The sequence below is a fragment of the Syngnathus scovelli genome, chromosome 16, assembly GCF_024217435.2.
Source record: "Syngnathus scovelli strain Florida chromosome 16, RoL_Ssco_1.2, whole genome shotgun sequence".
Taxonomy (NCBI): domain Eukaryota; kingdom Metazoa; phylum Chordata; class Actinopteri; order Syngnathiformes; family Syngnathidae; genus Syngnathus; species Syngnathus scovelli.
The window spans coordinates 1,015,354-1,041,465 of NC_090862.1; the positions used below are offsets into that span (position 1 = coordinate 1,015,354).

Genomic DNA, 26,112 nt, shown 5'->3' on the forward strand with positions numbered 1-26,112 from the left:
AGGCTCATAACAAGAGATAAGGGATATCAATAATTAGGAAGAAAAACATTCAAATACGGCGTGGCATTCCAAATGGACACAGCGCCGGTCTGTGACATTGCAGTTATTCTAATTGACAATCGTAAACCTTTCATAGCAGGACAGGGACTGTTTTAATTTGCCTTTTATCATTCTTAGGTGCCGTACAGAAAAGGAACAAAATAAAAGCCTTCCAGCTAGCTTGTATTTTCTATTTCATGTATCAACTTTCATTTCTCTCTTGCCCACAACCGATTGAACAAATCCACATCTACGTAGGGCCACCTCCGGGCAAGCAGGTGAATGGGACACAAAAGACATCGGCAACAGCACCTGAGAGTGCTCGCTTGCTTGCTTTTGTGCATTCATGTGTGAGTTTCTTCTTAAATTAATCTGATGAATCACCAGTTTGACCTACAAGGGAAGCTCACAGCGAGCATCATATAAACAACAAACTCGGCCGCATGCCTTTGCAATGCATGCAGGGAAATACCTGCTTCATAATGAGGACACAAGCAGAGGCCAGCAGTAGTTCTCATAAAAGTATGCAAACACGCAATCATGCTCTAGTCCTCTCCATGCCTCAATGTTCCCTTGGGCCTCAATTAGCTCATTTTACCTCTAGAAAGGTCTTCTCTTTTTTTTTTTTTTTTTTTACATCACAAAAACAGCTGGAAAAAAATGGCCACCACATTTTCAACACTTGTGCCTTAACAAACAATTTGCAAACAATTATTTACCTGTGAGATCCAAGTGTCCACCAGTGGAACTACTTTTTGGATGTAGATATGGTCCTTTTTTTTTTTTTTTTTTTGACAAGAGGAACTGTACCAAAATAACATATGACTAAATAATCTGAGCTGCACTCAATGACACTCAAGAAATCAGCAGGCATCATTTCCTGTTTCTGACAAGTAGCCTCCTCCATCTGCCTTGCAGGAGGCCCCGCCCACTTACAAACTGCAGGGGGAATCATTCACTAAAACAGACCACAGCACAAAATTTTCCCCCTGGCATCATGCTAACACACTTAATACTAATTAAAAAAAAATCTTACATCTTCAAGAGTATCCATTCAATCATCATTGAGATGCAAGGCAGTGGGCTGCAGCACATGAGAGGTGACGTGACTTGATCAAATGTCAGTTGACGTTTGTAATGTGTAATTTTTCCCTCCGAGGAACCCGTCTGTCTGTCTGACCACTCTCAATATGGCAATTCACTTTGCAATCATATGATGCGCTCAGGCACGTGCCTGCCTGCCTGCCTGCCCCACAATGCATTTCAATGGTGGACCAGTCTTGCCTATCTCTATTAACTTTCCCCTCTGGTTAGCTTCAAGTGACGGATCGCATTCATATTGGAACTATGGCAAAGCACTCGTGAGGACAGACGGACAAAAAAGGATGAGCAAAATATTTCTCCGAACTGAACAAGGGTTTCCACGAAACCACTTAGGAAACCGGTTTGATGAAAGCAAGTATTGCGTGTGAATGTATAATAAAAGAAAATGAAAAATAGCATTGCTTTAGATTCAAACTTGGGTCATTCCATTATCAAAATCCTTTTCACAATATTGGACAAGTTTCCCAATTCAAACCTCTAAGTCCAGTGCAATTTATCGTGCTAAGGCGTTCATTCTTCCTTCACAATAAAGTGAAACACAAGATGAGTCTGCTCATCTTTTTTTCAAGGCAGCCATTCAATTTCTGAAGGCTGTGTCTCACATTAAAATGCAAACAGATGCTTCAGCAGGACACATCCTCACTAAACTGTGCCAAGACAAACACACACATATACAGAATAAGTGTTTAAGTGCAGATGCGTAGCTAAAATATTTATAACCTGATTTTAGCGATGGATATGGAGAGGCAACGGACATGGAGAATGAGTGGACATGACAAGTGTGTTTCTGCGTTTGAGCGAGTGCACGCGTGATGTTTCGCTCATTGCTATCTACAAATGAGTGAAAGTGCAGAATGTTAACAACGGAGAGGGAAATGATTGTGCAGCACAGATGCCATATGAATCTAGGCCAGTAGACAAAAAACAAGGCTTTATTCCAAAATCCACTCAGTACTAGTGTGTGTGTGTGTGTGTGTCCGTGCATGCATGTGTGTGTGGCAAAATACAAACAGTGTGTAGCATTGCAGGGAATGAAGCCTTTCCATATAGTATTTCCTTCTTGTGTGTGTTTGCCCTTTCATCCTCATCACGGTTTTACAATTACAGAGCTGGCGGGATGCGCAACGCCCCCTCGCTTTGCTGCATGTTCACTCCTTCGCACTTATTCACACTCACATTTCCACGCGTTGAAAAATTTATCTGGTAATTGGGGTTGGTGGTGGTGGGTTGGGGGTCAGCTTTTTCAGGCAGCTGGCACAAAGGAGAGATGGTGGCAGATGGTCCTGACAGTAGAGTTTGCACACATACTGTAAATGGCAAGAGAACAAAGCCAGCGTTGAATTTGAAAACACAAGGATGACGTTCATACGTTATGACTCTCGCAGACTCAATATACCATTACCCGATATATAAAAAGTTTTATTGGAGATCGAGACCATAATGTAACTGACACAAGAGAGATAGTGAAGATGTAAAAGAAGATTGTAAAATAAATTTTATTCAATATTTTCCACCCCCAAAAAAAAATGATAATCTGAAAATAAAATAGCACTTAGACAAATGGAAGTTATGGATTGCCATGAAAAAAAGATGGAGTGTGCCATCATTTTAAAGTGGTTAGGGCAGAAATACTGACTTGGTTCAGGTGGTTTGGGTTTTTTACAATTAACAGCATTTACACAACGAAATAATTTTTCAGAACACAAGAAAATGATGACAGGCTGCTATGAAAACAAGAACACCAACCTGTTTTTCAAGATTGTTTTGCTGTGAAAAATGCTGTCGAAATTTGACAACCCTCAGTGAAGAACTCTGCTCAATTTGAATAATTAAAAACAGTATGTCAAATGAGGCTTCAAAATCAAGACAAATGAAGGTGCTCTCTCAAACGCAGTGGGCGTGTCCCCAAAATGTGCCTTAACAACGCCCGCTCATCTCTCAACTGTCAATCAAATACCTTTACAGTCATGAAAAATGGACACTACGACATCGACTTTCTTATCTTTAATTGGCCCCAGCGGAGCTTTTTCTCGCCATGACAACGAGGCGCTCTAAAGTGCCGCTTCACGCCGGCTGGTTAAGTCAGAACTAAAGTACAAAAGATAGTGTAGGCGTCCGCATACCGACACACGCACACACACATTCCCAGACTCTATCACCCACGTCCACATTGCTTCTGCAAGTCGCCAAAGAAGCAACACCTTCCATCAAGCAGACACAGATAAGCAAAGCTCTGATAGCAGCTTGTCGCCATCCAACATGGGGTCATGACTCAGCACTTTGTCACTAGGCTCGCACATCCAACTGCTGTGTTGCTACTATCAACATGTACGAAAGGAAATCAGGTGTCGTTATGTGAAATATTGCAGGGAGGGTTTTCTCACACGTAACAGTATCAAGCTTTTTTTTTTTTTATGAAGCGAATGTCGATGCCAGCAGCCGGTATAAATGAAGCCAATTGACCGCCCATTAAGTCGGAGCTCTCAGACTGGATTTACAGAGCATCTGTTGAGCCTCTGGAGCTCGCTCAACCCAAGCATGCTGGGTTTTTTTTTGGTTTTTTCTGCACTGGTTTATAGAAATAAATGTCCGATTTTTCCATACTGGTTTTCCAAAGCAATTTGAGCCTGATATGCGAATAAATGGTGCACTGCATTGCTAGGTGAAGGGAGCAGGTCTGAAACATCTGCTGGCATTCAAGAGGCCCCGGTTAGGTCAGGCTCAATTCTCTGCATTCATATGTCACCTCAAACAGTCTTTGCTGTGCCGCTTAATTCCCCCATCCACGTGATAATGCCAGCATATGTTGCCACGGGAGAAATGTTAACGATATTCACCTTTTGCTGGATGATATTTCAAGAGAACCACAGGGGAACTGAGAATTTAACTTGCAATCTTTCAAATCGGAGACAACTGCTGGTATTTCCCAGCCGGTCGGCCGGCCGCCCGGCTCTCATTGTTTCAGTCGGCATTACCGCTGCCGGCCGGCCGGCTTGCCAGCATCTCTGCAACCATGGCGGCAAATAAGCACATTGACAAAGAGAGTTTGCCAAGCTCCATGATGGCTTTTCGCTCATCCCTGCAGCGAAGCAAATAAACTAGCACGCCGTCCTGCCGTGACAAGTTGTTGCTGTCTTCTCTTGAAAAAGCTCATCAGCGAATCATTGTCAGCCACCACTCGCCGTCTCTGGCCTGAAGGGGATCTCCCCGCAAACTCCTGGCATTGAGGGAGCGACTCCGAGTTGTGAAACACGATGGCCGTATTGATTGCGCTGCAACAGCTGGTAGGCTGAAAGTGAACGCGGCGCGCTACGGCTGAGGATGACATGTGGAGGTGTGAGTTAGTGTGAAAATGTCTTCTAAGGGTTATCGTTCTTCGGATCTTTGCATAATCCCTCCTGCTGGATGTACAAATTGTTACGGTGCCTTGGCGGAGGTGGGCCGAGTGATCCTGTTGAAGAAGAACTGTAAAGATGGTGTAACATGAAATTATATAATGCACACGGAGACCTATTTGCATCTGACTTTCCACTCTAGTCTGGCTGCTAGCCAATAGCAGGGCACATGTGGTATGCACATCTGCGTATGGATAATTGAGAGTCTTCAATGAAGCAAACATGAATGCTTTTGCAATGTGGGAGGAAGACAGCATTGTCATGTAGTCATTGATGAACTGCGCTAGGTCATGCTGATAGGATTTTGTTATTATAGTTCTGTTCTGAAAAATGTGCACTGGAAACGCTGTGGACTTGATGTCTCTATTTTTACATCCCATTTAGAACGGATGAACAAAAAAATCTGTCTATTTGCACAGGAAAATCCCAAAACCTGGCATTTCAAAAAGGGGTGTGTAGACTTTGTATACCACTGTATGAGCAAGTAAGACAATAGTGTGTTCCAGCAGATAATTGTAAAGCTTTTTTTTTTTACCTGCTTAATCACGTTTTGTCTTGCACCCGCCAAATTTGCTCCATAATTTAATTGACCTGAGACGTCTGCGTGAATTAATTGGGTCACCAAAGCCCAAAGTGTCTTGGCCTTTTCTGAGTGTTGAGGTGGGCACGCTTTAACAGCACTAATGACTCTGGCTGTTAACCCTTCTTCACTGCAAAGGAACTCAATCAAGTGAAGCCAGCAATTCGTCGACTGTCAAATTAAACCATTTGAACACTCTTCAATGGAATAGTACCCATTTAGAGATCTGATTTTGAAGGACACATATTTAGTAACTCTTCACGCACTTCAAATGAAATGTCAACGGTTCTGGTGGGAAAAGAACATCTATTTGTGTCATATTGGCACTGTAGTCATGATTTAGGTCGGAATGTGACATCTCTTGGATGGCCTCTTAAGCAATGTCTGCCATCTAGCGGTGAACACTTTTATTGCAACTTAAAACTGCTCTGCTACATTTTGAAATCGCTGTCTTCTATTTGTGTTCTTTAATTTGCACTATGTCAGCCACACTTCCATTTCGTCATCGATGTAGTCTCTTTTCTTTTTTTTTTTTTTTGCACAAATCTTCTAAGCAAACAAAGAAAGGCAATGCAAACAATCCATCTTAGCTTTGACTCACGGACGTTGTGATTACTGCTTCCAGCCATCTGACACCAGCCTATGTAAAAAACCCATTTTCTTATTTATATGAGGCTCAGCAAACAGCAGGCTCGCATGGACTTTGATTCCGCTCTCACTTTGTGTGTTTATTTTTGTGCCGCACAATATCCATCAACTCTCAGGAGCATGGATTTCTTGAATTATGACTAACATAGTTCAATACAGTTGTGATGAACTGGAGATTAGAGAGAAACAAGGCTGTGGCTTTCCAAGGTAGGTGGTCATTATTCAGGTCTCCCGGGCCGGGCCTGCCTCTCTTACTGATTTCCTCTCCTTCCTCCCCCACCAAGTACGCCACTGATCTGTGATTGCAATTGATCGGGAACTCTTCATCATTCCTCCATATCGGAAAGGAGACAAATACGATCTGACAAATACATGCAGTTTTTTTATGTGGGGGTGGGGGCATTGCGGGAATGAAGTAACTCGGAGGACTGATGTGGGGACAGGGCAGCTGCATTCACGTAGGTCCTTAACCAAAGTGGGCGTGGCCGGTGATTGATCGCAAAGGTCTCAGGAGGGGGATCACACTATTGACTGCAGTGAAAGCAAATTTACAACTCCCTATGAGAGTCCATACCGAGTGACAGGCAGGGAAACGTCATATTGTATTCTAATTACGAATTATTGATTACTGATCAGGGCAAATGCAATGTTGACATATTTTATATGACAGACAACTGAATTTTCCTTTTATAACTTATTATTTTTGTCCAATTCTGGCATGGGTTATTTTTTTTTAATAATTCCATTAAGCCGCATCATCTGCTTTTTATTTTTTTTTTTACATTTTTTTAATTAAAATGTATTTTCTTGACTAGCTTTTACTTTCTCGTACCATCAAACTAGATGTACAAAAGCCGAATGCTTGCATCAAATCTCATCAGACTGTGTCAGTGTACGTAATAGAAAGTCCATCTACCTGGGTTGCTGTGCAGCATGTAGAACTATAAATACATACTATTCTGTTGCTCCCCAACCCCCAAATGACTAATGTGATCAGAATGTGTTTGCTCTAATCCTATCAAGCATGCATGTGCATAATCAAGCATGCAATCTCACCAACAAGAAGGAGGGAGGGGGGGAGGGAGAGAGGGAGGGAGGGGGCCCACCAACGTGCTGGCTCAGCACTCTGTGCTCGCTATCCATGGTCCTGAAGTGACTCGCTGCGCTTCATTCACACAGTCGACAACAATTACTAAGCTACCGAGAAGCTCGTTTAACTCTCAGCTATTGTTGGACCTGAGATTTTCTTGCTTGCCTGCCTGTGTAAAATGCGTGGGCGGCATCTGCGTGCTCCCGACCGACACTGTTGCTGCCACGGGCGGGAATTTCTCCTCGTTCCCTGGCTGACATGCACACGCTTACTAACAGACGCAGGAGTGCTCAAAGCGGCTGACACCCAAGTCCTCATTGCAGGTGAACTCTGCGTGTCCGTGTGTGTGTGTGTGTGTTTGTGTGCACACAAGTCATCACCACTCTTGAGCTTTTTTACCCTCAAACAGACACACACACACACGAGTGCACACACACGCACACACCCATCCTCACTCACAGCCAGTTTTATCCCCTGCGTGATTCCTCCCACGACTCTAAATCCCTCTTGCACATCTGTCCATGGCGCAGCCCGTCCAATCTTTCTTTCGCTGCAGCCACTCCCCCACTTCATAAGACCCCCACCCGCCCCCTCACCCCAAGCCCACTCCACTCCACCCCGCCCACCCCACCGCACCGCACCGCACCGCACCCCCTTGCCAGGCTCATTCCTTTCCTCACTTTAAATCAATGCTCGCTTTAACCAAGCTGAAATGGGCTTGCGCTGCACAGCAACAACTACAGAGAAGAAGAAGCATGAACAATCCCACATGGCTCAGTCACCGACACACTTCCGACGTTAGACGCTGAACCCCAAATCAGGTTGAAAAACAAGCAAATGCTGCGGGAAGAAAGCTCAAGCCAGCCGAGAGAGAAGAAGTCTCAAGTGCAGGTGCATGATCCTTCTCACAAGAATCAGCATTGCAAAAAGGCACAGGGTGATCATAGCAACATGGAATAGACTTGAGCACAGTACCTTTACTTGTTTCCGCTCCGAACTGTGCGTCCATTTGACTGAAGCTGAAAAAAAGAGGGGACATTATTCGCTTTTTCTCATCCGCCGTAACGTCGCAGGCTCAGCAGCAACAGCGGCAGCGGCAACGCTGGTATAGAGGATGATTCTGAGAGAGAGAGGGGGAGAGAGAGGGAGGGAGAGAGGGAGAGAGAGAGAGAGCGCAAGAGAGAGAGCGTTGAATCGCACTGGACGTCTGTCTCCCTCCCATACAAAGAGCAAAATGTCCTTCTTAGATATGAACATCTATATGTCTTAGGTGCACAATTGGCAATGTGCCTTTAAATAGATATTAAGGCTTCATTCCTGAAACAGTTGAAAAGGTTTAAAATAATCATTTGCACTGCATCATACAGAGAGCTGTGTCGCTTAATTGGGCTAATCTAAATAAACCTCTTTGGATGATGCAATGATGTTCAACACCACAGGTGTCAAACAAAAGGCTCGGGGGCCAGATCAGGCCCTTCCTCTTTTTTTGATGTAGCCTACCAAAGCAAATCATTCTAGTCGACTTCATTTTAATTTGCTGTATGAATGGCAACAGGTGGTAATTTGTCTTTGTAATTTGCACATTTCATGAGACTGACTGCCGGTCATTGACTGATTTAGCATATATGACAAAGTGGTTTCTTTTCAATTGCAACCTCCCTTTTAAGCAAACTTGGATGCACCACCTGATGATTTGTCACTAATGTGCCACGGTGCACTGTCAAAAAAAATCAATTTCAAATCATATACAGCAATATACTCACTTCCCATACTGATGAAAAGCGTGATCATACTCAATTAACACTCCCTCGTCCTCATTTCTCACTCGCAGCGGCAAGTGTGCACGCGCAAAGCCCAGCGTGCACGGCTCATTAACTCACCCTCACTCCATCTCCGTCTTTTTTTTCTCTCTCTCTCTCTTCCGCAGGAAGACTATTTGCTCCAGAGACTGACGCGGTACTGAAACTCTCATTAATATTTTCTCATTATCAGTGCTTCAAGTGTTAAGCAATAGCACAATGGCTCGTCTCGGCATGACGCTCGACAAAGCTGTTATCTTTTGCTGCTACCGGGAGGACGTGTGGTCATGTGTGATGAGCTACTAAATGGTTTCGCACACAATGGGCGTCTTTGTGCGTCTCTTAGAGCAGTGACATAATAGCTGTGATTTTATTTCTCGCCTCAAAGGTAATTTATTACCGCTGGCTAGAAAGTCCCACGTATTGATAAAAACATAAGAGAGGTAGGTATACACCATCCAAACTGCTTAAACAAAGCGCTTGTAACTTCTTGTAAAAATAAAAAATCATGCTCTAATCATCCCAGCTGCATTTGCTGCACGACTCTAAGTGCGTCATTGTAGTCTGGGAAGACTCTCGAAAAATGGGGAAAAATAGAATTGGAAGCTCAGATGAGTCAAGCGGTAATGTTTCTCTTTAGTCATCCTCCATTTTCTCGCACATATGTTCTTCTGGCATTATTTTTGATTATCACAGCACTCAACTCAAAAACATAGCCCTGTTGTTAAAGAAAAGATAAATGAGTGTCTTTAAGGCAACTGCAAAATGTCAAATTCAATACAAAGTTGTCGAAAGAATATATATAAATCTTGTCTTGTGTTATATCTTGTTGATCCAGCTGTCTTACTTATAAATAATTCATCCGTGTGAAAAGGTACACTGATGCATCGGGGCAACCAATTAACTACGGCTCAGATATTGTCCTGCTGAGTTTGTTTTTCTCTGAAGCTTCAGTAAAGAGACTAAGAATTCTTATAAGACAAATCACAGTGTGTTATGGTACAGGTGACCTTTCACCTTTTCATACATTGTCGACACTGACCTATAAGATGCCAGATTTGCAAGTTCCAAATCCTTGCCCGGGGCACTGTGATGAGAATTTGTTTAGGCTACATAGAACATTTTAAACACAGGCAGAGCTAGAGGGGGGCAGCCAGGGCACTGCCCCCACCTAAAAATATGCTTGGACATTTTTTACACATTTTTTCCTCATCCCCTTAGGTAACGTTTAGTGAATTTTCATCAGTGTTATAATAAAAAATGTGGGGGTTTGTAGTAAAAAAAAAAAAAGGTTTTATGGCAGGACACCCTGAGATATCTTTAGCCCGTCCAAAGAAAAAAAATCTTAACTTTGCCAATGCCTTAATGAGGGCACTACTGTAGATTCCTTTTTCCCTTTTTTCATTTTATCTTTAGTCAGCCATTTTCCCGGGAAGTTAATTTCTAATATCTATTGAAAACAAATGACCAGGGCCTGTTAATGCCATTTAATTCAATAAAACATCCCGCAACGTTCACAGCGCCCTATTACTTCCTCCCCGTGCACCTTTCTTATGGAAACGTAAATTGGCAAACTCAGCTGGAGGCATGTTGACTTGTGACGGCAGGATTGTTTACCGCATTTGAGCCGAGTGGTCTCACGACTCTTGTGCTGCGAGTGTGTTCCCATGGTTACCGAGTGTAGTATTGCAAAGAGAAGCAAAGAGATTGAGATGGGCGAATATACCCACACTGTGCTTATATCTCCTTCCCAGCTTACAATTCATGTCAAAGAATTTGTCTGCAAAGCTTACTATGTGGAGACTTTTTAAAATGTGTCTGGACAATACTCAAGTCACTCTAGTGCTTCGCCTGCTGCAGTCCAGTATGGATGAGAATACTGAAGTGTACTTTGACTTGACTAGGTCCGCTTACATCATTCTGAATCCAATGGTGGAATTTGATGTAATGAGACTCAATAAAGGGGATGCATTTCATAAAATGCCTTTACAAAGATCAATTCTCATTTCACACTGAGAGGTTTTGAATAGTCAATGTATATATGTGCCTCCAAAATGAGTTCGTTTCTCCGCCACTGCAAACTACAAACACAGAAATGAGCTTTATTAAATAGCTCTATGTTATATGGAGCTATAAACGGCATTATATAGGCAGCCTGGAATAACTGCGATGTAAATAAACTTCTTAGCATGCCTGCGGCCATTTAGTGTTCACATGCATGGACACACAACTCGGGCACAAATGGGACTTGGATCATCTCTCAGGTGGACACGACGACACTGAAGTCCAGCTGATGCTTGTGAATGTTATGCATCAGTAATCCTTATCATTTCTATCTTCAACGTTGCTCTCTGCACTTCTCCTTATTATTGAATTCATCCTGCTTGCGCCATTGCAGATGTAGTCCATTTTGCAATATGCAGTGGTCATAAATAAAGCTCATAAATGCACATCGTCATCCTTATGTTACACGTAGCCGATACCGCAGCGGGAAAAAAACGATACCTCGTCAGAGACCATGTTATAATTGAAAATCAATACCGATCTGAGCTGAACTATTATGCCGTGCGATAGGAGCAATGTGTTAACTAGCAGAGTTATGGTCTCGGTTTTAAGGGCAACTAAAAGGGAACATGTGACTCACAGACTGTTCATAAATCAAAACAAGTGCACTTTTTCAGCTCTTTTCTGACATCTAATGGTAATGTGTGCAAATGACATCAATGTTGCTGCTGGCTTTAGCTACTTTGTGAAGGGATTTGCTTTTAAAGCCAGCTTGCTTTTGCTTAAGACCCATTCTTAACACGCATCTGTAAGAATATTTTTTAAGCTTGCCAAATAAATGTGACTATGACTCAGAAGCTAGCAAGTGTGAAGAAGTAGTCAAATGTATTTGTGTACACATTTGTACTCACAAATCTTTGGATATAATGCAACTTTTTACATGTGGATATTTTATTTGACCTTCTTTGAAAGGCACAATAGGCCCCAAAAGCCCAACGTCCAAATTACAATCTAAATATGAATAGGAGACAGTGGTGGCATATCGGAAGCAAGCTGTCACAAGACTCAGATCATGTTTAATGAAATGAAATTTAATCAAACTCAATCCTGAATGTAAATATTTGACAATGCCTACATTTGTCAGTACTGTATTCCCAATTATCTTTGATGATTTAATAATCCGTCATAATCTGTGATCGCTATCACTTGCTAGTGCAAAGAAAAAAAATTGAATGAATGGTAAACAAATACGGATAAAGCTATCAGCAAATGTTAATGTGAGGAATACAAATCAAGTACCTTACCAGAATAAAGGTTCACCCATTATGTCAAGATGATGTGTATTTATTTATTTACTTTTTTTACATGATTTTGTTTGGACAAAGCCATCATTGTGTTTCAAGTTCATTGTCGGGAAATGCAGTGTTTTGTTTTGGTAGCCCTTTCCATTTGTCTTGTAAAGTAAGATGTACTTCCCAAGGAAAATGTCACCTAAGGCATGAATGTTTGACATTGTGGAGGCGTTTGTTTCCTTTCGACAGACTCGCTGTCGTGTTTATGAAAGACCCGCATCAATTGTAAACAAATCATGCAAAAGGGGGGGGGGGGGAGCCCTTTGTGCACTGAACATCTTAAAACAAATTCATACATGCTGCATGTAGATCACAGCCACAGCAAAACTCGGTTGTTCTAAGTGCACAAATAACTCAAATTCATCTGTCTTCAGTTTTTGACACTGTGTGAAATGTCCTCCTCGGCCTTGTCTATGTCCTCAGACACTGACTGTTCATCTTTCTGTTGAAAGAACAAGTCATTTTGTATCATAAACTACAGGAAGTCTAAAAAAAAAAGAACTTTTTTTTATGATGTCATGGGATGCTACCAGAAAAATGCAGTGTCCGCCAGAATACAAGAAAAACAAATATACTCACCTCAGAGCCATTTGGTTTCTTATTAAATGAACACGTCAACCATTTCCTGTACTCTTCCCTAACCTGGGGGGAAAAAAAATAAAACAGAAATTCAATCCATCCATCCATTTTCCTGTAGCCAACTTCTCCAAACATTTTGCAAACACTTGGGTTAGCGCTGGCTAATCCGACCTCTTTGTTGAGCACACAGTGTACAATGTAGAGGAAGGTTCCCTGCTGGGAGTTGAGTAATATAAAGAGGACGTGGAAGAAAAGGTTGCTCTGGTACAGTCCGATAATCCACGTACAGCCCAGTATAACAAACTGGGCTACAATCTTAAAAATAATCAACCTGCAAAACAAAATGGAAATGTCAATAGTATATCTTAAAAAATAGACCCAATGTTCAGCTGCAAAAAGATGCAGGCAAGCTTTTTTTTTTTACTTATTAGCCAAGCGCAATAACATTTAACAAATCCCCATTAAATAAATCTAGTGTCATTTCTGAAATATAAATCTTAAATACAGTCGATACAATCACCTGGTGTCTCTGGTTTGAGAGACGTCGCTTCTCATACCGGCCAAAGTAGGTCTTAGACTCCATAAGGTAGCGCAGAACAAGATCACGTTAAGCTAGGAGAAGAATCAGAGTCACAGAGTTTGGAATCAAATATCTTAGGAGCGTCTATTTGATACTCACTGCAAGGATGGTAATGACAGGTCCTGAGGCAGCCCAGTTGAAGTTACGCTTGTGCGAGAGCCAGCAGCTGAAATGCACCCCGACATTAGTCTTCTCTTGTACGCCACCGCGACACACGACTCGCGCCACTCACTCCTTTAAATTTGCAGATGCTCCGTATCCATCCGAATACACCAGCGCAGAAACACCCACAATCACAAAAGGAACGCCGTAGCCGATGGAGTAGAGCAAAAGCTTGGGAAGCCCGTCTCTCTGGATCACCTGCACCCTGGAGAGCTTTCGGACCAGCAGGTGAAGCTGCAAGGCCTCCAGCAGCATCCACACAAAACTTGCAACCACTAAGAAGTGAAGGAGACCCGCAATGACGGTGCAGGCCAGCTGTCGGGAGAGGACGTACATGAAAGTTAACATACATGAAAGATTATTTGGATAAACAGATTGCGGCGAACCTCATGCTCCACATAGCGGTCATTCCACAAGAGCAGGAGATGGGTCGAGGCCATGTTGAGACACAAGTGAAGACGTGCCGTGTTGTTGATTTTGGGGTTCCAGCTGCACAGCAGGAAGGTGAGGATGGACAAAGCAAAGAAGAAGAGTCCCACTATGACGCACATTCGGTTCAGCCACTCTAAAAAAGGATCCTCCGGTGGAGGCTGGCAGACACAAAACACACTCACAACATGCATAAGTCGATTTTTTTATTTTATTTTTTTTATTATAAATTTAGTTTTAAATTCTTTTATTATTTTGATGTATTTCTTTTTCAATTAGTGATGAGACTGCCTACCTTGCCAACCTGTAAGATGAGGGCAAATGTGGAGAGATGAGAACAGCTGCACACTGTGAAGTTTTCATTTGTGTGAGCGATCCAGCACCCGTCGACCGACCATCTCATCGTCTCGTCCGATTCGTCCTTCCAGTACACACAAGTCACCAAACCAGATTCGGGTAATACCTGAGAGTCGCGCAAAAAAATAAAGTTAGCAAACATCTGAGAGCGTTCCATTTAAGAAGTGCTTGAAACCGACCCGCTTGTGTTGAATGGTGAAGTTGACGGGCTGAGTGAGGTTGGTGGTGTTCACGGAGGGTAAGACTGCTGTGATGACGTCCGAGTACATCTCAGTCTTGTTCTCCGTTTCAAAATAACGATGACTCAGGAGATGTTCCATACCTGTTAGTGACATAAAAGCCACTGCGGCCGAACCTGCTTTACAAATAATGCCTTGTTTTTGTAACATGAACAATTCGTATGAATCAGTCAATACGTGATGACGATGTCATTTTTTGTGTCCAATCTCACCGTTATTGTTTTGCATCAGGCTTTCCAGGTTGAGATCCATCATGTGTCCATTGACGAAGAGATGAGAGTCAGTTTGGTCACTACTCGCAGGCCCGATGGTCTCTAGGATTAACGCTGACACACATTTGTAATATTTTGATTCCATAAAGTAATTACAGTAATTAAAAATATGTGTCAAATATGAGAAGATCTGAGAATTTCTTACCCACTGTGGAAGTGTTGATGGTGGTTTTGGTTTCATTGCGGTCTGGCGACAGCATGGCGCTCACGAGGCGATCTGAGATGGCCAAGATTTTACTTCCTGTCTCTCCGTCGCCGTCAATGCTCAGCTCGGTTTTCTTGGCCCGCGGTCCAACGCCTGACACCTCCTTCAATTTGTAAAGCATCAAATTAATTTCCAGCAAAGAACGTAGCGGAATTCATTGTGGAAATCGTACCATCGATGCTGAAAAGCTGTTTGCCACTGTCTGAGGAAAGAATAGCAAATTATATTTAAAACATAAATTGTTTTGCTGTGTGTGAAGTAAAAAAAAAAAAAAAAAAAAAAAAGAGCTTGACTGACTGGTACTGGTAAACTGATATTTGTGTTGTTTAAAAGTTGTTGGTCCATGTTGTCGAGAAACATTCTCTCTTTTGTCTGCCCCTGCAACAAAAACAACCACTTTAACTCATATTTTTTAATATTTGTCACCCTTGACTTACCACTGGAGGTTTTATCTCATTGAGAATATCCTGAAGATCTGTAAAATGATCAGATAAAATGACATGAATGTCTCGGGATGACATTTTAGTACAACGCTAAGCTTACTTTGACAAAAGGAGACTCCAACAATCCATAAAATGCCAGTTGAAGGGTAAAAGCCATCGGGACAGGAGCAATAGAATGTCCCTGGTGCATTAGCACATAATGTTTGATAACCACATATGTCAGCTTCCTCGATGCACTCATCTATATCTATATGCAAAGAAAAAAAAATCACAGTTACAAAAAAAAAAATGTTATCCAATATGGATCTAGCACTTGCATACCTGTGCATGGGTTGGCATTGCTGGCAATCACTTCCGGGTTGTTCAGCCGGTAACCATGGAGACAGGTGCAAACATAGGAGCCCACTGAATTTGTGCAGTTGGAATCCGGACCGCAGACGGAGGCATCTTCGTCGCACTCGTCAATATCTGACGAGGACAAATTGGACCTTAAATCCTTATGCCTTCATGAAATAAAATACATCAAGTGGACGTTTACCGAGACAGATGTTTTCATCGCTGGGCGGCAGCTCCTGGTCGGTTGGAGAGAAGCCCGTTTGACACGCGCAAATGTAAAGGCCGGGCGTGTTGCTGCACTCAGAGTGCGGACCGCACAGCGAGGAATCCGAGCATTCGTCAATATCTGACAACGAAAGTAAAGCGCTCTGCATGATGGATCATGCCTTGCTCTTGATTCAAATGAAAATCAAAATATATGTACCTTGGCAAATGGGAGTGGCGTTTGTCATGATCTGGTACCCATCCTTGCATTGACACTGATAACTTCCTGGCAGATTCATACACGATCCGTCATCACCACACACGTTTTCAAGACACTCGTCGATATCTTGCAGGGAAAACAAAAAAGATCAAGACTCACGAAATCAGCGTGTAGAAAGTGGCACCCTAGTATGTGGCTGAAAGAAACAGTACCTACGCATGCATTCTCACTTCCAGGCGGTTCTTTTGGATTTGTTGCAATATATCCAAGCAGGCAGCTGCAAGCGTAAGCTCCGATTGTATTATTACAATCGGAATTACTCCCGCAGACACCTGCATTTGCTGTACACTCGTCGATATCTAATAAAAGATACACACGTGTCAAGGGAATGTCATTTGAGCATCTCGAGATACAAAAAAATTACAAAAAAACATTACCGGTACAGCCATACGACTCATTTGTGGGCAGATGAGTTGGGATCAATTCATAGCCGCTCACACATGTGCAGCCTCCATCGCCGTTACACTGTGCGAGCGGACCACAAGAATCGTTTCGACAACTGAAATGATCTAAACACACATTCGCACAACAGGAATCAAACAAAGCCAACGTCAATAACGACGATAATTTCCATTCTCTTACAGGTTATGAAGCCTGAACTGGACTGTGGGTGGTTTGCTGGTTTAAAGATGTAGAAGCTTCCTGGACAGAGGACCACCTCCATTGCGATGCTATGACTATCACACACTCCAGCATGAACATATGCAGTCCCTGTCGACGCCGTTAACGACTCCTCGGTTGGATAATTAAATTGAAAACGGATGGGGTACTGGAAGCCGCCCCGTGGTCCCGAGTGGCAGCTTTGCATGATCCTGTCTCCGCCGATTCCAGTGAAGCGGGACCACTGTCTGGAAAGGCCGCCGTCATCGTGCGAGTAGCCGCTGAAGGAACTTGATGTAAAGGCGATGTTGCGAGATGGTTCCGTAATGTTGACGTAGCTATCGCAAGAACCTGTGGAGGACATCATCGTGGTTGCGTGTCATCTCCAACGCAAAGTGTCGTCCGACTTACCGGGAGGGAAAACACAATGTGCAATGATGGAGAAGGATCCTTGGAGAAAGAAAGAAAAAAGGATTAATGGACATAATGACACAAGCTCATCTGATCTTACGACAAATTGGAGCCTAAGCCAGCTTACTTTAGGTGAAAATCAGATGAGCATTTCTTCGATCCATATAATACGTGCCGTAAAAATTGTAATCTATTTGAACTGATTATGTTTGACGTTTTCATATCACAAAGCCCTGCGCTCCAATAATACTATGTATGATAAAAATGAACTCACCCAGGAGAAGAGTTAAAGCGTAGAAGTTCATGGTGACAAGAAAGCACACCTCTGCAACTCCAAAGTGCAAGAGAGATTTGCAAAGCAGCCAACATGTGTGTTCTTAGCGTCTTGTCCCCATGCAAAAATCCAATGGAAATGTCACTCAAGGCGAGGTCGGCTCAGATAGATATATAGATGTTTTGTGGTGACGGACACGAATGGCTGAGTTGAAAAAACATGAAGAAGAAAGACATTACATTGAAATCAATGCAAAAATCAATAGAAACAAATCATGTCAATGTTAACATTTTTTAATATGGTGGTATTGTGAACATTAGGGTCATGTCTAATATTTGTTCTCAACATGGAGTTATTAAACCAAAACATACTTTAATATTTGTTTCCAAAACCTAACGATGACTCAATCCCACTGATGCCGATGATGTAAGACCTCTGATGATTTACAAATGTTGTGATATCATTCATGACTAATTAGGTATTACCGCGTTGAGGGGATTATGTGATTGTTGGACCGCCGTAAGGATCCCAGGTCGGTTTTTTTGAAGGACTGCCGCATCTACCGTTGTGTATGGCCAATAGGAACATCAACGGCCAAGATTTACAGAGATGCTTCAAACGAACACGACTCCTCCTCTACATGTGGACGCAGATGACACCAAATGGATGACATTATTTAAGAGGTGATGAAATTTGATCTTGTTATCGTGAGGAGGGCTCAACAGTGACGCTGTTCTCGCAATTCGGACAAAAGTAGAATTAACCGCCGCTCATCTTGATCGACAGAGTGCCCAACCAAGTTAGTCCCGCTGCCTCTAAGGAGGAAAAAAAATCATGGTGGAACCGACTCTTGGGCTGTGAAAAAGGGGCTGATGTTAGTTGCCCCAGGTAAAGAAATTGACTTTAAACTTTGAAACCTGCAGCCTGTCTCTCTAAAACAAAAGAAATTACTTCTGCTTTTTTTTGGCTCCACAGTTCCAATGACTCAGAATACAAATGTGCTGCGATAAAAAATCACAAGAGCAACAAATTTCACTTGTGGCCGTGTTGCATGGTAAGTATGACAAAAAGCACATTATGCACCACCAAATCGAATTATTTTTTCATCATTCCAAAAGAGATGCGGTGACGTTGCTGAAAACAAGAGCCTGCAAGAGCCGAGCACTTCCATCTCTCTCCCGGACATGGTGGAAGCGTGTGAAATCCAGCCAGAAAAAAAGAAATCCCGCAGGGTGTCCTTCCAACAAGACCACCTAACCACAAGTCCCAAAGACCCGGAGACAGATTGTGTCCCAAAAGCCATCAAATCCATCATCAAAAATGTCAGTGCTGAACAAAACGGACATTTTAAGTGAGTCAATCATTTGTGCAACATGCTGCTCAAAAGTCACATTCTTTGACCTGAACATTTTCGGTGGGTGATTGATAACAAAAATTAGATATGATGACATCATCTTTTTCCAACAGTGACATCATCCAAGATGACGTCGCTCCCACTATACGGTGCTGCTGGAAGGTAAGTTTGACACAAAGCCAAGCAAGCGCTTGGTCATGAATTTGCTAGGCCTTTGCACGACTCTTTATCTTCTGTTCATAAACTCATCATCTTTTTTTTTTTTTTTGCGACAGAGATGTCAAGTGGCGCCAAATCCGAAGCAGAGCCTCAACTCTTCAGTGGGGTTAAGAGGCCTTCCAGAGAACAGGACAAGTTGGAAGATGAAGAAGAAAAAATACAATGAAAATGGGGGGAAATGTAAAAACAAGAACTGAAAATACCCAAAAGTCATGGAGGGACAGTGCCCCCACTGCCCCCCCTCTACTTCCGCCACTGTCTGTTTGTAAACGATATTATTTAGTTTTATTTTTTTAATTAATATTATTGTTTATAAATGTTTTTTTCCAAAAAAAAGAATAACTGACTTGTCTTTGTGGTGCATCAGGCTTCCCAACCCAGCGCAGATCTGCTACATGAATGCCAGCCTGCAGAGCCTTCTGGCTCTGGAAGATTTTGTTGAAGGCATCAGCTGTCAGCAGCCCATTTGGAGTTTGAGTCCCGAGGCCGCTCTACTCAAGTAAGCTATCGAAACACGTAATGTAGCTCGGATCGCATGTCTTTTTCTTTTGCCCTCTCCAGGTGATTTATGAACATCAGCGCATGTCACAGCTCCAGTAATGTGGAGCAAAAAATCAACTGCCTTTACGCGTTCAAGAGCGTTGTCTCCACCTTGGTGCCAGAGTTTCAAGATCTAGGCCAGAAAGTAAAAACATTTACAATTTGATTTTGTATGACATTATTTTTGAATTTTAATCTGCGTCTGCATTTACAGGATGCCCATGAGTTCCTGACTTCTCTACTTGATCAAATCCGAAATCTGAAGCCAGTCCAGCAGAATCTGGCCTGCGCTATAAGAAAAACCTACACGTGTCCGGTGGAAGAACACTTTGTTTTCAAGATGCAAAACATCAGAATGTGTTTGAGGTACTACAAAAACAATCACACCACCTGCCAGCAACCTTGAAACCAAATTACGACTGCTGCGTTAATGTTGTGGACCTCCCTCCCTCCGTAGGTGTAGCAAGACATTTACTAGAGAGGAGGAATTTACAAACCTCTCCCTAGACCTGCTACCTGGTTGTGGAACAGTTAAGGAAATGCTTCAAAATTATCTGAAGGTAACCTAAGAGAAGATTTGTTGATTTCCACCAAACCTTAGGAAGAACGTGAAATATTGTGTGGCTTTTGTGCAGAATACACAGGTGGACTTTCAATGCGAGTGTGGATCCAACACATCATTGCAGAACTCCTCCTTTATCACCCTGCCAAGGTATATCCATCCACCTCTAATGATTGATATTGAAAACTCTGTTTATTTAGTGATTCCATTCCTCCCCATCTACAGAGTGCTGGTCTTGCACCTGAAGCGCTTTGTATTTTTTTCAGTATTTGGCTCAATAAAGCTTCGTCGGCCTGTTTCACTTTCTAAGGAGTTGTTTCTCCCATCCAAAGAGGTAATGCGAGATGATGACAACCTCAAAGGTGGGGGGGGGGGGAAGAGAAAGTACATACTCGGGCTGTTGGTTCTTTACAGGATGGAGCTCGTTACAGTTTGGTCAGCATTATCAATCATAATGGCTTTACAACAAGCAGCGGTGAGATAATCAGCCTAATGAAGTTTTTGTTTTATTTTGTTTTTTGTCCTTGAGTAGACAGCTTTTATGGGCACTTTGAAATGAATTAAAGTTGCGTTCTTGTTTAGGGCACTATATTAGCGATGGAGTGGATCCAGCAGTGCAAGACGAGGACCAGACTGATCGCTGGTTTACCTACAATGACCTGGATGTCCAAGAAACAAGTTATGCCGCCGTGTGCAACAACCGGCAAACGATTGCCTATGTCCTTTTTTACAGAAGGCATAAGTAGAATGACCTGTAACTCAACTCAACATAGTGGAGGTGAGAGGTACTCTGCTCCACAAAGATGGGATGAGGTGGATACAATGTCACTGTCTATTGCTTGTAAGTGAGCACAGCTCCAATGGGTGCTACAACCAGTGGCCTCACAGCTCTCCAGAAGTATGTTTCCAGAGTTGTCACAGTTTATAGAGGTGAGTTGAACTCTATTCTTGCAGGTGATCTTAAATGGGCGGGCACAACCTCAACATGCATACTGAAGTGAATATGAAACTTAAGATGCACAGCAACTCCTCTTGGTAAACTATGGCCACAATGACTAAAATTTAGAAAATAATGAAATTCCAAATCTTATTCATTATGGGGAATATACATCCTGACATTGCTATTTTTACTGTTTTCTACTGTTAAATAAAAAAAATGTCAAAAGAAATGAGGAAAAATTATTTCAGATATTTTGTCTTAACCAACACAAGTGGATAAGCCCTTTTGGAAATGGATATTTCTTAGTCAAGCCGTCGAAATGGAAACAAATACCGATCACGAGAACTGCGGAACCTTTAAGTGTCGTTGTTTCCTGCCCTCAATATACACGGACGGACCAGAGCGTGTGTGCCGGTAAATTGCTGTCGTATAAATCGTCTGTGATCCCTTGTATCGGATATATGTAGTTGTCAAGCTTCCCTCTTTCTATTTGTAAGTTTGCAAAATTGGTTGATAATGTTCATAGAATGATGTTGAACATTGACGATCATTATTTAGATTTAGAAATCGTATCTTATATTGCTAGTGCAAACAGTAGCGCGGATTGAATGTTAATGCTAACCCTAACAAATAAATTTTTATGATTCGGTCAATCGTATTGTTTTAAAAGCTGCGTTTTCTTACCATTAGATGAAATAAGTGCACATTAATATTTGATCATATTAAATTGAATATTAATGGAGGAATGGCAACAGCTGCATACACAGGTTTATTGCACCTTCTGCCATCTAGTGGAAGAGCATTTAGTTGTTATGCCTGCTGGACGCTGGCGTAAAGGAACAAACATTTATTTATAATTAATAATTATTTTGTACAAATTAAGTAATAAAAACGAATTATTTACTTGAGAAAAAAAGTCATGACTCATTTGTCATAATATTAACCATGTTTCTACTTCTCTTTAGTTGCCATCAAAATAACAAGTCATGGCATCACTGGTGAGTAATGGTTTCTGGCTTGGTGACATAATGCTCCCTTGCAATCAATGTGACTTCATTTATTTAGAGGTGTTTATTTTTAATTTGTGATATATTTAATAGGCTGCTGATTTGCGGGAGGGAGAACAATGGAACTGCGTAAGAGAAACTGTTTGTTTGTGTTGCAGGGGAGCAGCAGTTCTTCAGGCACTGAATTCATTGTGCGAGTCCCTAAGTAAGTGACATACAGCACATCTTCAACTACATTAAATGTCATGTAGATACTTGGAGAAAATACTTAGACATATAATTTGTTTGCATCATTGTTTATAGTTTCTGGTTTTCATCCCGTAGGAATACTAGCAAGAAATACAACATAATGGCTTTTAATGCCGGGGATAAAGTCAACTGTTCAACATGGACACAGGTAAGTGATCATGTTGAGTGTTAATAGAATGATATATTTATGTGAATGCCTTCCTTCCATTAGGCTCGCATGGAGAGAGACATGAGTGCTCGCAAGATCTACGGTGAAGAAGAGACACCGGAGGGTGCAGCCGGCAGCGAGTTTGGCAAAAAGCAGCGCGAGGAGGCGCGCCGGAAGAAATTTGGCATTGTGACACGCGAGTTCAAAGTGGAGGACCAGCCTTGGATTCTTAAAGTCAACGGCAAGGCGGGAAAAAGGTGTGATGGGGGAAAAAAATTTGAATTATGATAACGAAAGATGATCAAGCCTCTCTCTCTCTGTTTGTCGATCTAAGGTTCAAAGGTCTGAAAAAGGGCGGCGTCACCGAAAATGCATCCTACTACATCTTCACCCAGTGTCCCGATGGAGCTTTTGAAGCCTTTCCTGTGAACGGCTGGTACAACTTTACCCCGGTGGCCAAACATCGAACTCTCACGGCGGAGGAGGCTGAAGAGGAGTGGGGCAGGTGAGACAGAAAACAAGTTTGAACTTTGCCTCATAATGGGAACACTGTTTTCATTCCACACACAGGAGGAACAAGGTGGTGAATCACTTCAGCATCATGCTCCAGCGACGTCTACGTGAGCAAACGCAGGGCGACGAGGAAGAGGAAGAGAGCGAGAAATCGGCCAAGAAGAAGAAGAAGGGCGGCGGTCGAGGCAACGACCTGCGCATCCACGATATGGAAGACGACTTTGATGTGAGCAGCGACGACAGCGACAACAGTATGGGCGAAGGTGAGTTTGTCAAACACCACTTCTTCTTCGTAATGCAGCCGTGATGACAATGTTCTGGCTTGTAGATGGAGAAGCCAAGACCAAGACAAAGAGCGACACAGGGAAAGGAAAATCCAAGAAGAAGCGCAATGACAAGGAGGCTTTGGAAGACAGCGATGATGGCGACTACGAGGGGCTCGAGGTGGATTACATGTCGGATGAAAGCAGGTCGGATCCCAAGCAGAGGAACATCTTTTTGTGACACTTTGTCTTCAATGAATAACTTGTGTGGTCTTCTATAAGCAGTTCGGATGAAGAGCCAGAAAAAGGAAGGCCCAGCAAAGGAGAAGATGTCCCTAAAGGTCAAACCACAATATTATGATGTTCACATTTTGAAGCGATATGTAGTTCATGTGAGTTTTTTTTTTTTAAACTTTCCAGGGATCGATGAGGCCTCGGAAAGCGAGGAAGAGAGCGAAGAGGAGAAACATAACGAGGAGGAAACAAAAGAAGAGGAGGAGGATGAGGAAGGAAAGAAAACACCAGCCCAGACAGAAAAGAAGAAGAAAAAAGGTACAAAGTCTCTTCAACTTTAGAAAAAGACTCCACGCAGCTTTCATTGCGACACTACAAAAATAAAACCTCTCGCGTTTTGCAGACAGCAGCGGCGAATCGGACAGCTCGGACGACAGCGACATCGAGGGAGAAACGGCCTCTGCTTTGTTTATGGTGGTTAGTGTGTGTGTGGCTGAATAAATGCTTAAGTGTGACTCATGTCAAAAGTTGAAGAGATTTGACTTACCCAAAATGACTCTTGTTCGTCGTCCGTCTCGTAGAAGAAGCGCACTCCTCCAAAACGCGCAGGCGGGCGCGGCTCCGCCGGAAGCTCCAGAACCGGCAGCCGGCCGGGCACGCCGTCTATAGACCCCGCCGCCACCTCCAACACACTTCGTGCCGCGGCCAGCAAGCTCGAGCAAGGTACGTACGTTTGGGTGACATCTGCGGTGGTCCCCCCCAAACACCTGTGCCGAGCAGATTTGATTTTACAACAGGTAAAAGACAGACGCAAGGTCCGGGGACCGACTCACCGGCCGCTAAAAGGCTCAAGATGGACCCCAGTGGACAGAGCCCCGGCCCCTCTGGGAAGAGCACACCTCAACCCCCATCAGGAAAATCAACTCCCAGTTCCAGGTATTGTTCTCATTTATCAACGACACCTCGCGAATGTGAATGGAACAGAGTTGGCATCAAGCGCTCTCTTTGGCTCCCACAGCGATGTCCAGCTAACTGAAGAAGCGGTCCGCCGCTACCTGATCCGGAAACCCATGACCACCAAAGACCTGCTGAAAAAATTCCAAACCAAGCGCACAGGCCTGAGCAGTGAGCAGACTGTCAACGTGCTGGCGCAGATTTTGAAACGCCTCAATCCTGAGCGCAAAAACGTAAACGATAAAATGCATTTTTATCTCACTGAGTGAACGACAGAAGGGGCTGGAGGGAAGTGAAAGAATCATTTGGTCACGTTTTGCTATTGTGGTGATTAACAAAAATATTGTATTGAAGGAAAAAAAATATTTCACAACTTGATGATGGAATTAGTCTGTTTTCTAATAAAACTTAATCAAAACAATGAAGCATGTTTGGGCATTTTCTTTTGTGTAGAAGCCCCTCCCCTGCCCTGCCAATTTAGAATGCATGTCACATCACCTACAAATTTAACTTTGCAAGAAAAAGAGGACTGCATTTTTGACAAACATGCTAACGGGTAATATTTCATTAAATATTTATTTACGAATGTGAAGGAACCCATGAAAATATGGACTCACAATATACACTTGTCAAACGCAAATCAAGTCTTTTCACACTTCACTGGGGGATGACATCAAGCAGTGAAAAAAATGTTCATTGTCTTTGGATTTCAGGTAGAATTCACCCCAAGTGCATTTTAAGCCGGAAGGTTCCGACAAATAACTGAGATGCGTCGCTGCCGAGGCACTCTCTGTCCATTAAACAAAGACTGCTCATCTTTTAAGATCTCATGAGTGAAGTCGTATCTGGCCTGGTCCCTGAAATATGAAAAGAAAGACGTCGGTGCCAAAGCCAAGTGGATGTATATCTCCGACCTATCTGTGCCGAACCTCAGAATGTAGAGGGAGCGCCTGGGCAGGAGCAGGTCAAGCCACTCGCTGGGAGAATCTGCTTTGACGAGGCGCATGACACTATCTGAGAGAAGACTTAATCCAGTGATGGTGCTGCCACAGAACTATAATGAAAAAAGAAAGTTCATCATATCCTGTACATCTCCAATTGACATGTGTCATTTACCTTGACACTGTCAACGTGAGGTTTGATATAACCGGTTTTGTCCAGATCGAGGACGTGGACTGGCCCAAGAAGTGAGCTTCCAGAAGCAAACGCTACAGACCGAACTCGGGCTAAGATGGTCTGGCATGCTGCTCCCCACGTCACACGTTCCGTTTCTCGGTAGCCATGAATAGCCTAAAAGTTCAGAGGTGAGCACAGGAATAATAATAATGATAATAATAATACGAAGTACTTACATCATCCCAGTGATCAAATTCGTAACGTTTCTTCTTCAAACCAGGTTCCAGCTCCCGCAGAAGTTCAGCCTCCTCTTCCTCGTTGATAAAGGCCGACCTCACCTCCACCTGTGTTCCGAGTCTGTGCACCAGAGCCCGGCTTGAGCCGACCATCAGCAGCGGTTCAGCTTTCAGGCCGCTGTTTGCCAAAGAGTTCAGATAACGAGCGGAACTTTTGTAAAAAGCTGCTCTGTGGACGCTTTTCGCCGCCGCGGTAAGTAATAGTTTCATATTGGTGTTGAAAATCCAATTTTTGCACTGTTATGTTTGTGTCTGCGGAGACCGCCATATGTAAAACGTGATGCATTTTGGGTAGTGTAGTGTAGGCGCAGGAAAATAGTGATGCTGCAGTTCTT

The 26,112-nt window shown here is 43.0% G+C and overlaps 4 protein-coding genes across 11 annotated transcripts in view; 1 reads left to right on the forward strand and 3 right to left on the reverse strand.

Moving 5' to 3' along the window:
* The window catches only part of LOC125983120 (protein phosphatase 1 regulatory subunit 29), a 32,989-nt gene extending 30,098 nt beyond the window's left edge, over positions 1–2,891 (reverse strand). Inside the window, exon 1 of the mRNA XM_049744061.1 lies at positions 759–2,891. The gene's annotated coding sequence lies outside the window, so the exon portion shown is untranslated. The remainder of the gene's footprint in view (positions 1–758) is intronic.
* LOC125983118 (adhesion G protein-coupled receptor E3-like) lies at positions 2,891–24,100 on the reverse strand. 5 transcript variants are annotated; one of them, XM_049744059.2, is made up of 24 exons: positions 23,959–24,100; positions 17,383–17,586; positions 17,109–17,147; positions 16,680–17,048; positions 16,475–16,606; positions 16,250–16,396; positions 16,038–16,163; positions 15,816–15,959; positions 15,599–15,745; positions 15,378–15,524; positions 15,272–15,309; positions 15,132–15,212; positions 15,007–15,036; positions 14,775–14,937; positions 14,570–14,683; positions 14,298–14,473; positions 14,057–14,224; positions 13,719–13,922; positions 13,403–13,647; positions 13,270–13,336; positions 13,111–13,202; positions 12,762–12,921; positions 12,591–12,653; positions 11,730–12,453 (listed from the first exon to the last, which is right to left on the reverse strand). In XM_049744059.2, exons 2-24 carry the CDS (start codon positions 17,411–17,413, stop codon positions 12,382–12,384), a joined length of 2,955 nt encoding a protein of 984 aa, XP_049600016.1. In that variant the 5' UTR covers positions 17,414–17,586; positions 23,959–24,100; the 3' UTR covers positions 11,730–12,381. The 5 variants fall into 5 exon arrangements, with proteins under 5 accessions (XP_049600014.1, XP_049600016.1, XP_049600015.1 ...); XM_049744058.2 differs by having other exon boundaries at positions 14,298–14,476; XM_049744057.1 differs by lacking the exon at positions 11,730–12,453 and adding an exon at positions 2,891–7,976 and having other exon boundaries at positions 12,591–12,921; positions 14,298–14,476.
* On the forward strand, positions 21,378–24,790 carry gtf2f1 (general transcription factor IIF, polypeptide 1). Of its 4 annotated transcripts, none has more exons than XM_049744108.2 (14): positions 21,378–21,489; positions 21,963–21,995; positions 22,163–22,209; positions 22,329–22,401; positions 22,465–22,658; positions 22,736–22,906; positions 22,972–23,177; positions 23,243–23,384; positions 23,460–23,518; positions 23,598–23,729; positions 23,815–23,885; positions 23,993–24,134; positions 24,209–24,347; positions 24,430–24,790. In XM_049744108.2, the coding sequence occupies exons 2-14, from the start codon at positions 21,984–21,986 to the stop codon at positions 24,632–24,634; spliced, it is 1,593 nt and encodes a 530-aa protein (XP_049600065.1). In that variant the 5' UTR covers positions 21,378–21,489; positions 21,963–21,983; the 3' UTR covers positions 24,635–24,790. The 4 variants fall into 4 exon arrangements, with proteins under 4 accessions (XP_049600065.1, XP_049600063.1, XP_049600064.1 ...); XM_049744106.2 differs by having other exon boundaries at positions 21,383–21,489; positions 23,815–23,888; XM_049744107.2 differs by having other exon boundaries at positions 21,385–21,489; positions 23,463–23,518; positions 23,815–23,888.
* A 125-nt stretch (positions 24,791–24,915) lies between these two features.
* Positions 24,916–26,064, reverse strand: alkbh7 (alkB homolog 7). The gene is made up of 4 exons (XM_049744153.2): positions 25,718–26,064; positions 25,482–25,655; positions 25,295–25,419; positions 24,916–25,222 (listed from the first exon to the last, which is right to left on the reverse strand). The coding sequence occupies exons 1-4, from the start codon at positions 25,985–25,987 to the stop codon at positions 25,102–25,104; spliced, it is 690 nt and encodes a 229-aa protein (XP_049600110.1). The 5' UTR covers positions 25,988–26,064; the 3' UTR covers positions 24,916–25,101.
* Positions 26,065–26,112: the final 48 nt, after the last annotated feature.